We start from the raw sequence: 10783 nt of genomic DNA on the forward strand, positions 1-10783 counted from the left end.
GGTTCAACCGTACTCATAGGCTGAACATGGCTGCTGGTCGGACCCGGTAGGCTGCGACACCATAGCAACTCCCCTTGACCCCTCCCTCCCTCGGCATTCGCAGCATCACCCTTTACACTGCACAGTCATATTTGGTCCTCCGGAAATATCCTCAGCACGGGTAAGCCAGTCCCTATGCAGCGAGTGTATGGGTGGAGTATAGTTTAAAATACAGTTTTTAAATGTATCGACGGGGCGTCCGGCGCGTCCTCCGCCGGCTCTGACAGCAGGGCTGCGGGGAGAAAAAATGACAGCGCGCCGGGAAAGTTTGTCCTGAAGCCGGCGGGCTGCGCTCGCGCTGCCTCGGACCCTCGGCTCTAAAATGGCTGGCTGTAGGTCCGAGGAAGCTCCGGAGCAAAGGGAAGGATCCGCTCCGCGCCGCGACCGGCCGTAGGTACACACGGTTCTCTGCTCCGTGCGCGTTCAGCGGCAGCGTTGTCCCAGGTCCGAGGCTGTCACGGCGCACACGCATCGTAATAATATTGGCGTTTTCGGACCGGGGACTGTGCGTAATGGCGTCCTCCGCGGACAGAGCTGCTCGTCCCTTCTCTCAAACATTATCCACAGCAGGCATGTGTGTGTGTTCTTATTATTTATGTTTGCAAATCGGACTAGTGTTGATGTTTCAATTTGAAATATGACGCCGTGATAATATCTGAAGCTGCGCGTGAGACAGGAAATGTTTTTTTCGGACCCTGTTTCTCTCAGTGATCGACGGCTCCGCTCGAAAAAGAAGAAGAAGAAGAAAATCCGCTGAGCTAGAATTTAAGATCATGCAAGGTAACAATTAACAGGACGGTGTGTAGAGGAGGAAGAGGAGGAGGAGGAGGAGGAGGGTCAAATGAGTCGATCATCATGTCGGAGTGAGGAGTTAAGGGGGCACATTGTGCCTCATCTACAGGCTGTTAATAATGTGAATCCGTAAATAAAAAAAAGGCTTTTGCACTAAACTTGACCCCATAATCACAACTCAAACTGAGCTGTTCCTCCCATCCCAGAGTATTTATTTAAATCCCCCTTTTGCTACCATTAAATGTGTTTATTTGAATGTTGGTTTTTCTAATTGATCATGTTATTCTTTTTTTATTTTTATAGAAATATAAATGGGTATGCCCCAAAATGGATTCTCAGTTGGCTTCAGTCCTGACCAGTGGCAGCCTGGATGTCCAAAATGGCAGCCAGTGCACAGAGGGATCAGGGCCAGTGACAGAGGGCTTTTTGGAGGCAAAGGAAAAAGCCTCACCCAGTACTGTGCCAGGTAACCTCCAGCCCTGCCCTGTCAAAGCAGCAGTGACCATCAGGCAAGATGCTCTATCAATCAATGGGAAAAAGCCAGAGGTGGGTGGGACTTCTAAGCCAGCCTCTCAGGAAACAAGCAAGATTGGTGGGTTGAGACAGCCAATTACAGTTAAGACTGGAGTGCCTGTGTCGCGCAGCCGACCAATCAGACTCAAAATTGTCGTCCCCTCACGGTGCAAGAGGCCAATCACAAACTCTGCCATCAGCCTGACCAAAGACTTTGCTCGCTCACATGTCAGAAGACCTGTTTCGGTCTTGTCTGGAGCAGTGAGCACGGACAAAAACAGAAGTAAAACCCAAATATCTGCCGTGAAAAGTGAAGGAAATATCAAAGAGGTGCCTCATGAGAAGACTGAGGACAGTAAACAAGAATCATTCCAAGGGGCAGAGGAAAAAATGTGCAGAAAGAGAGATGATTCGGTTGCTAAAATCCACACTGATCCCTCGGAAACACATACAATTAAGATCCTGAGCAAGCGAGCTATTAAAGAGGAACCAACAGAGAGAGACATTGAGGACAGCGTCCCCCTGATTTTGAAAGAAACGGATTTGAAGTTTTGTAAAAGGTTTGATGAAGAACAGACAGAACCACTGGACCTGAGTTTGCCCAAGAAAAGAGACAGTCGAGAGAGGAGGTGTGGACGCTTTCTGGACGATTCTGGCTGCGAGAGCTCGCTGATCATGGAGGTAGATGAATATGAGGGCGAAGGGGACAGAGACATAGTTGAAGAGGACGACGAGGGTGGTGGCACAGATACTCTCGAAGACTCTCTCCTGTCTCCCTCTTTCTTTTCTTCCTCTGTCTTCAACTCCCTCTCCTCGCTAGACGGCGACACTGAAAACCTTCTTCTCATAGACGACCAGGGGATCCCGTATACCCTCAGTCCAGACGGACTCAAAGTGCCGCAAGTCGACGCTGCCACGTCGGAGGATCCTCACTCGGATCAGGCTAATTCAGCAGCGGAGGTAGAGGGGAGGGGGTCACCACAAGACCCTAGCCTCAGCCAAAGTTTAGATAATGCACTAAAAGCACCTTCCGATGACGTTTCCCCCTCACCTGCCCCTGCGACCGACTCTCCATCACTAGTCGTTGATCAGACAAAGACTCCAGAAGTCAACTCGAGTTTGACTCCAAACTCAGATCCTTCTAAGGCCACAGAGCCGAACGTTAAATCTGTTCAGGCTAATGCCGTTCTGTCCCCTTCCTCCGGGATATCAGTCCCCACGCAGCCCATTCAGATCCTCACTAACCCCTCGACCAACGCTCCCATTCTCCTTCTGTCATCCTCCGTTTCCTCCCCCCAGCTCTCCTCAGCTCCGATGGGTCTCACACTTCCCCTTTCTGTTGCCTCACCTGGTGCTTCCACCCCCATGTTCCTCCTGCTCTCATCTGTACCCTCCTCGTCGGGCGACGCTGCCTCCACCTCCACCCCTATCGCTGTCCTCGACCCCTCCACCGGTCAGTTGTCCCAGATCACAGCAGCCTCGGCCCCGGTCTCCCTCCCTTTGCCCTCCGGTCAGGTCGGCACGCTAGGATCGCCTCTCTCCCATCCAGTCATCAGACTGAGCCCCAACAACCCCCCTGTCATCCTGTCAGGGGTGAACAATGTAAACTCAGTTCTTGCCGTGTCCCAGAATGACAACAGCAGCACGACTCCCCTCCTCCATCCCCAAATCAGCTCTTCCGATTCAAACTCTGGAAGCGAAGCCATATCTGCTGAAGAAGTCTCACACGAAAACAACAAGCCATCAACTTTTACAGCGTCCTCTCCGCACCCACACTCTGCGAGCTCGACATACGACCCCTCGGCTCAGCCCAGCTCAGAGGCACAATCACCAGCCTCCGAGCCCCAGTACGACCCGTCTGACCTGCACTCACAACATTTACCTCTGGACGACCACCTTTACTTCTCCAACGCCGCTGCTCCTCCCTCTCCTCCCATCGGACCCGCCCTCTCCTCCAGTAAACTGGACCCCCTCGACCCGCTTGATCCCCTTTCTCCGGAAGAGTCGGCCAATAACATGGGCCCCCGCAGGGTGCTGTACTGCCAGCTGTGCCCGCGGGTCTTCTTTTACCTCTCCGACCTGGAGCGGCATGCCATCACCCACTCGCAGAAGAAGCCTCACGTTTGCCAGCAGTGCGGCAAAGCCTTCAAGCGCTCCAGCCATCTGCAGGTCGGTGCGAGCTAATTACAGCCATCATTTCATCAGCAGTATTAAGTAATAACACAAATCACCTGAGCAGATGTTACAAAAGATGAGCGCAGTGACTGTTCATGCTGCGAACACAATTCTGACATTTCATCACCTTTCGAGCTGATATGTCGGCAAACAGCTGCTTATTTTACGCACCGAGCAGGCACGGAGCGACACGAGCAGTTATTTAGAGACGGGATGTACATAATTGGATTTTTGCCAATAATTTCCAACTAATTTTGGCCAACTGCTGATGCCGATACTGATACATGCACCTATTTCTTTCACCTAATCATAGAGAACATCAAGTCTTTCCTGTAGTGGAAAGAAGATGTTATTATGCCCGCCCCGCTCTTCTGCATTACAAATGTGCACATTTACTGGGCAAAATAACAGAACTACTTTGTCAGCGAAAGCACTAGAGCTGCAAAAAAAAAATACTCCACTATTAAATTAGATGGCAACTATTTTGAAAATAGGTTTTAGTGAAAATTCAGTTTTCTTTACTCCTCTGACAGTGAACTGAATGTCTTTTGGTTACGGACATTCGGGAACGTCATCGTGACACTTGGCAAATTTTTTTACATTTTTAAACTGCTCGATTAATCAAGAAAATTATCGACAAATGAATCAACAATTTAAAAAAAAATCGTTAGTTGCAGGCCTATAGAGCACCATCTTATTGATCTGTCATATCAGCCGAAATGATCGCTTTAGGCTGATGTCGACATTTCAGATGATACAGATCATATGAATCCCTAAATGAGGATCATGTTTGTTTTATATTGTTTTTGTTAATGTCTTCAGCTTCTGTAGATGCACTGGGATGTACCCATTTGTACTTATGCGTTAGAAAAACAAAAACAAGTTTGTGGCCATGTGAGAAATAAGTTTGCTCTCCTTTTAGCTCTGGATTTGTTTTTCATAAACTCTTGGGGGAAATATGTGGCTCTCCAGCTGCGAAATACTCCACAATGTTCACCAGCTAATTGCTAACTGTGTCTGCCTGCCGCTAAATGCTCACCAGGAGGGGTGCAGATGGGTTTTTAGAGCTTTTTAGCTGAAAATAGCTGCCTGCTGTGTGCATGCTCGGTGGTGTAAGAGCGCCAAGAGGGAACCACAACAGCATGGCTGCTGATAAACATAACAGTTAGCTGAAAGATGCTACAAAGCTCTGCGGACTTAAGATGAACCGCATAAGTTATGTCTCTTTCATCACTATGAGTGAACGCTTGAGTTGATTAATCGATTAGTTGATCAAAAGAAAATGAATCCCTAGCTCTCTGGATGAGTTTCACTTACTTCTCAAACGAAAATCTCAAACATTTGATTCAAGTTTTGCTAATCGTCCATGCAATTTATTAGATTTAATGAAGAGTCTGTGGACTGCAAGGAGCAAGTTGGAGACGTCGCTTTGGGCTCTATTAAACTGTGATGAGCAATTCTCACGACTTCTTGACATTTTGTAGACTCAACGAGTAATTGAAAGTAACTGGTAGGCGCAGCTAGGGAAGAATGTCTGACAGATGAGCGTTAAAATGAAGAAGGGAATACTGCAGAGATGTTGTCGCCTTAGAATCCTGTCCGTCAGTCGAACAAGGAATTATGTTTGTTTGGTAATTGGTGATTTTAACAGTTTTTGTGGTCACCATGGTCAAATGTTGAGTGATGTTCTCACAGACAGTGAAATGTTTTACTCTTTTTTTCCCCTCCACAGAGACACAAGCACATCCACACAGGCCAGAGGAACTTCGTGTGCCCCATCTGCGCCAAACGCTTCAGGGAGGCCGGTGAGCTCCAACGCCACCAAAGGGTCCACACCGGAGAGAAACCCTACCAGTGCCAGCTTTGCCACACGCGCTTCGCCGAGCGCAACACGCTACGCCGACACACCAAACGCAAACACCCTTACCACCAAGTAGCCATGGAAATGCTCAACGAGAGAAGAGGAGGAGGTGCTCGAGGAGATGGAGGGGGCAGCGGGGGTGGCGGGTCGGGGGTGCAGGAGGAAGAGGAGAGCGCTGAGTGGTACAGCTCTACTGTGTCTAATCTGGATAACTCGGACTCTGAGGTGGAAACTTAAAGAGTCGTCTGCACATTGTGACGGGAAGGAGGAGATGAGCGGGGCGACCATATGAAACTCTGGTTGGACCCGAAACTGCCTGCGTCAATTAACATTCAAAGAAGGGAGCACTTGCAATATTTATTACGATTTTAATTTATTTATAAGAATGTATATTATTCCCATTCCATTTTAGTGGTCCAAAAATTACAGCCTTCGAATAAGTCATACATGATCTTGAGCTTTCCTGTGAGAGAAAATCTGAAGGGGGGAAAGCTCATGTTTGAAATCATGAGTTCAAAATGAGAATTAAACGCGCCGACACGAAGTTGCATTCCCATCAAATTCACGATAAAAACCCTCAAGTGCTCAGAAAAAGAAGGATAAATTATTAACTCTAAAACATTCTATGCTCTGGCTGTGTAAATATGAAGAGAACTTATTTGTAAGAGCTGCACTTCTGCACTATATTACGTGAAAGATGTGATCTATCTTTCGTACCGTGAGAGACACTGTGAGTCATTTGCACTTGTTATATTTGAACTCGATGTTCACTTTTTTAAATTGTGAAGGAAACTGCTTACTTCTTCTTCCGTTGCCGCTGTTGATTTTATGTATTTGATTCATATCATGTAAGAGATTGATTTATTCTAACATAAACACTATATTCAGAGTTTTTTTTTTTTTTGGTCTAATGTGAATTATGTTAACTTATTTGGATTAAATTCTGTCAACTATAACTGAGTCTTTGTCCCATCTTCTTTCTCTTTGGTGTCTTTTTCTATACCGATGTTTTAAAAAGAAAATAATTATATTTAAATTGGCTTTTGATGAAAAGGTTTTAATCTCTTATAACTCTTTGGTAATGAATGCGAGGGCCAGGGTCCATATCTGTCCTCTAATTTAAGCTGATCCTCACGGTCGATTCTCTTTTCTACATTAATCACCAAAGATGAGACCAGCCTTTACACGGATATTTGTGAAAGAAGAAAAAAGAAAGGAGGATATACTTGATATATATCTGCTGGACTGCCTCCAGGGAGTAATTGAGTTTGTAAGACAGTCCTCTGTTTTTTTGCACTCTCTCAATTTTCTGCTCCATTTAAGCCACGGAGCCTAACAGAGCTAAGCTCCAGATAAGTTATTAAATACTGTATCGCTCAAATGAACTGACTGGGTCCTCATGGCCGTCCAATTCCTTATTTCTGCGCTGGCCTTTGTGTGTGTGTAGAGATGCTTTAGCATGCTGAAAGGGCCTGCACCGAGCTCCATTGTAGCCGAGTTTGGGTCGGTGGAAGGAAAGAGGTGCAGATCAAAGATTAACTGAGCAAGTCTGTGTGAGAACAGAGAACGTGGTGCTGAGAGACATCCTGCGCCGGGACATAGTGGACTATTTTGTCTGGTTGAACAGTAAGAGCAGATGTTTAAAGGTCAACAATGTCGTTTTTGGGAAGATATTTCAATTGGAAGAGAGTTTTTCATTGACTAAATAAACCAACTGTCTTCGTTTTCACGACGGAATAAAAAAAAAAATGACCCTAAAAGACAAACACAGTTTGGCGGACCCTGCCACCTTAGTATTTCAACCTCATTAACATTACAAATATTACAATTTTAAGTTTGAATTTCTTCCACAAAACTACATAGTTACCCTTTAATGCATATTTTACCTTTACTATTTCACCTTTAACTGAAATTCAGCTCAAAGAGGAAACCATGCTTGTTGCAAAAATATTCAGAGATTTTGCCATTTAAAGCATAGTAGCTCGACATGTAATGGATCGGATGGATTTTTTCTTTACATTATTATGAAAACAATATTCACATGCCCATCTGCACATTTTATCTGTTCTAACTGTTCTTTAGTCCATACTTGCTGTACCAGGATTCTTTACTGATGTGATTTCAAGTACGAAATGGGAGAAAAAAAAACAAATCACAATCATGATCTAGTGCAAAAATGCGTTTCCAACTTCAGCAGAAAGTATGATAAATCTTCAGCAGTGTGTGTGATAAAACAAGTGGGTATCTATCACAGTTACAGTCGTTTTTGGCGCACAATTTCCTCTTTGTTTTACTGCCATAACTCAACAAGGAGACACTTTCTACTAAGAAGACCATAACTTTTGATTGGACAGTCTGTCTAAGCCTTATATCAGCCCTGGCTGAAGTTTAGAAGTACTTTTTGTACAAAAAGCACTATTTTATCCCCAAACTCTTCCAATGGAGGCAACAATCACATTTCTCTACATATGGGCTTTGGAAAGACTTACAGGAGTGTGAACCTTCCTTTATTGTTGTAGGTAAAGTTGCCAATAACAGCAGATCTGCGTTATGGCGAGATTTAACTTACAGGGTTGTTGCATCAGTGTGTTGAAATACCCCGATTTTGAGGCGTAGAGGTTCATTTTTGCAAACTTTATGCTTATTCATTTTTGTCTTTGTTCAGCTCCTTTCAAACAAGAGGTACCCAAACTTTCTCCCTTGGAGGACAAAAACTGAAAATATCCTTAAAAAAAAAGTTACACAGTGTTGCTTTAATTGACCAACATCATGTGCCGTGCATTTTAAGATAAATATTAATTCAAAATCCTACACATTTACATTCCCTACCTGTTTTTACCTCACAGGAAATACACACAAAAGAGCAAATACTACAATATTTTTTTACGCTACAAACATCTAGTGGGCCAGATTGAACCTTATAACCTCCCTTAAGATTTGGGCGGCCCTGTTTTAAACGATCCTAACACACACTGGTATTATTGTTGTCAGTACAAACTCAGTTTTAAGTCTGAGTTATCATAGTGATAATCACCTTTAAAAATATTACTATCAATCAGTTCAAGGTCTTAAAAAAACAACAACACATATCTTCACTACTTACTGTCATGATGTTGGGATCCTGTTTCACTGTTTCCTGTTTTATTTTGTAAGGTTGATCCTCATGTGTCATGTTGTTCCTGTCTTGTCTTGGTGTCCCTCCCTCGAGCTTGTCCTTGATCGGCCTCCTGTGTATTCTGCCTATGTGTTTTCTCTCTTGCTGTTGTCTGCTCATCTGTATTGACTTGGAGTTTGTGCCTGATGTCCCCCCCCCCCCCCACACACGCTTTATTTGGCACTGCATAGTTCATGCAAATGACAGATACAAAAACTGAGCCTGGCTTAGTTTTGTATTTATTCCTCGGTTCATGTTTTCTCCTTCTACCTGTTCTCTTAGTTTCTGCTGCCTTTCGGTTTTTGATATACCAGCTTATCATTAAAGCCACATTTGGGTCCTTTTCGCCATTAACTTCTACACAAACAGCAGGGACTGTTTAAATAAAGCTGTATACAAACACACAGCTATTTATATGAAAAAATATTTTAACCCAACTTGTTTTTATCCCTTTTCATTAAAAGTACGCCTGTAAGTCACTGAACCAGAGTATTAAAAAAATGTCTTTTAATAAGCTTTTTATGATCTGCAGACACAAACACTTCAATATTTTCTGTAGGTCTCCTCAGTGTGTCTCTACATGAATAAATATAGAAGTATGAAGAAAAAAAAAAAATTCCCATCTGGTTGTTTTGACTATATGTTGATCTCACGTTATAATGTGACAGATTGTATTATTTATGTTGCCCAGGAACATTTCACACTCATCACTCCCCCTTCAAGGTGACGTCTCCCCTCATCCACCCCATGAAAGATGGAGCGTGAACTAACAAATGCTCCTCACCTTCCTGTTGTTGAGGCTCATTGAGATGTTTCATACATATTGTTGAGGTCACTCTGAAGGTTCGGTCATTAAATAAATGCTCTTCTGTCAGTAAAAAAAAAAAGGAGAATAAATTGACACAAAACAGATTCTGATCCCTTAATTGACACCACTGGGCTGGTGCATCGCTGAGCCTACAAGGTCCTCAGTGCACGTTGATGATGATTGATATTCAACGGGCGTGTGTGTGTGTGTGCGTGTGTATATGTGTATATGTGTGTGTGAGATCAGAAGTCCAGCTGGAGATGTGTGTGTACCATACTGTATATATATATAAATGTGTGAGTGCAGAGTTGGTAGCTGTCCAGATTGCACTGAGCTTCAAAGTGCAGTGACAGACAGACAGGTGGATGACGGACAGAGAGGACAGAAATCTGTGGAGTCTGTGTGTGTGTTTGAAATCTAGCCTTGTCTCTCTGCGTGTGTGTGTGTGTATGTGTGTGCCTGTGTTTGTGTTGCGTGAAGTGGAACGGGCAGCAGGGCTTCTGAGTGGCACAAGGCACACGGCCAAGTGATTGAAGTGATAAAGGTGGAGGAGGAGGAGGTGGAGGAGGAGGAGGACTGGAGCAATGGGGACGGGAATAGATGCAGTGATGAACGAGCTGCAGGGAGAGGCAGCAGATGTAATGAAGTGTGTTAGACTGCTATGTTTCAGCTTTTTATTCTCTTTGATACATTCGCCACTTTGATATGTTTGTTGTATATCCGCTCTGTTGCATCACAGACGTCCCATTATTGTCACTGAGAGGCAAAATGATGGAAACTAACCATGGATGGATTTTGTATTTTTTTTTGGCGTTGTCATTGCGCGGCTTAGCCATGTGAGGGCACACTCACACTTGCGATGTGCTCGCCTTATCCCCTGTGCTGTCTCTCAGCTCCCTCAAATGGTGGAGGTGGAAGGGATACCTCCACCAGGGTGAAAGGCAGAAGATCTACACTCCAACTCTGCAGCTTCAGCAGGAAAGGAGGGACGATTTGACACAAATATACAAATTGGCCATTTAGCACACTTGAATTCAAAGCTGTGTGATGCCTCTCAAGCTTGTGTGCTGCATGTGTGTCCAGAATTACACGGGGAAATATGATATTTCACAAGGGAGAGGTTAACAGCGGGCGAGCCTCGCTCACCAGACACAGCGCAGGATTAAGAGTGTGAGTGTGTGCGTGTGTGTGTGCGTGTGTGTGTGTGTGTGTGTGTGTGTGAGTGTGTGTGTGTGTGTGTGTGAAGGAGGCAATGAGAGAAGGAGGGTAACAGGTGTTAATCAGAAAGGGAGTCCAGGCTGTAGAGGATCTGTGGAGGGGGAACCAATTACATCACCTTTCCCTCAATAATGTGCCACGGTCTAGTGTTTATACAGTACGTGTGTGTGTGTGTGTGTGTGTGTGTATGTGTGTGTACAAGTGTATGTGAAATGTATTTACA

At 44.7% G+C, this 10783-nt stretch overlaps 1 protein-coding gene across 2 annotated transcripts; it reads left to right on the forward strand.

Annotated features, from left to right (window-relative positions):
• Positions 1-3: 3 nt before the first annotated feature.
• LOC115567714 (zinc finger protein 236) lies at positions 4-6336 on the forward strand. 2 transcript variants are annotated; one of them, XM_030394553.1, is made up of 3 exons: positions 4-160; positions 1135-3513; positions 5252-6336. In XM_030394553.1, exons 2-3 carry the CDS (start codon positions 1159-1161, stop codon positions 5615-5617), a joined length of 2721 nt encoding a protein of 906 aa, XP_030250413.1. In that variant the 5' UTR covers positions 4-160; positions 1135-1158; the 3' UTR covers positions 5618-6336. The 2 variants fall into 2 exon arrangements, with proteins under 2 accessions (XP_030250413.1, XP_030250412.1); XM_030394552.1 differs by lacking the exon at positions 4-160 and adding an exon at positions 168-819.
• The last annotated feature ends 4447 nt before the right edge of the window (positions 6337-10783 follow it).

Source organism: Sparus aurata, chromosome 17, assembly GCF_900880675.1.
Source record: "Sparus aurata chromosome 17, fSpaAur1.1, whole genome shotgun sequence".
Classification (NCBI taxonomy): domain Eukaryota; kingdom Metazoa; phylum Chordata; class Actinopteri; order Spariformes; family Sparidae; genus Sparus; species Sparus aurata.

Excerpts from the sequence above, each read along its gene's own strand:
- LOC115567714 (XM_030394553.1), top strand. The coding sequence starts at position 1,159 with ATGGATTCTCAGTTGGCTTCAGTCCTGACCAGTGGCAGCCTGGATGTC. Across the intron at positions 3,514-5,251 it reads AGCGCTCCAGCCATCTGCAG|AGACACAAGCACATCCACAC; the intron begins GTCGGTGCGAGC and ends TCCCCTCCACAG.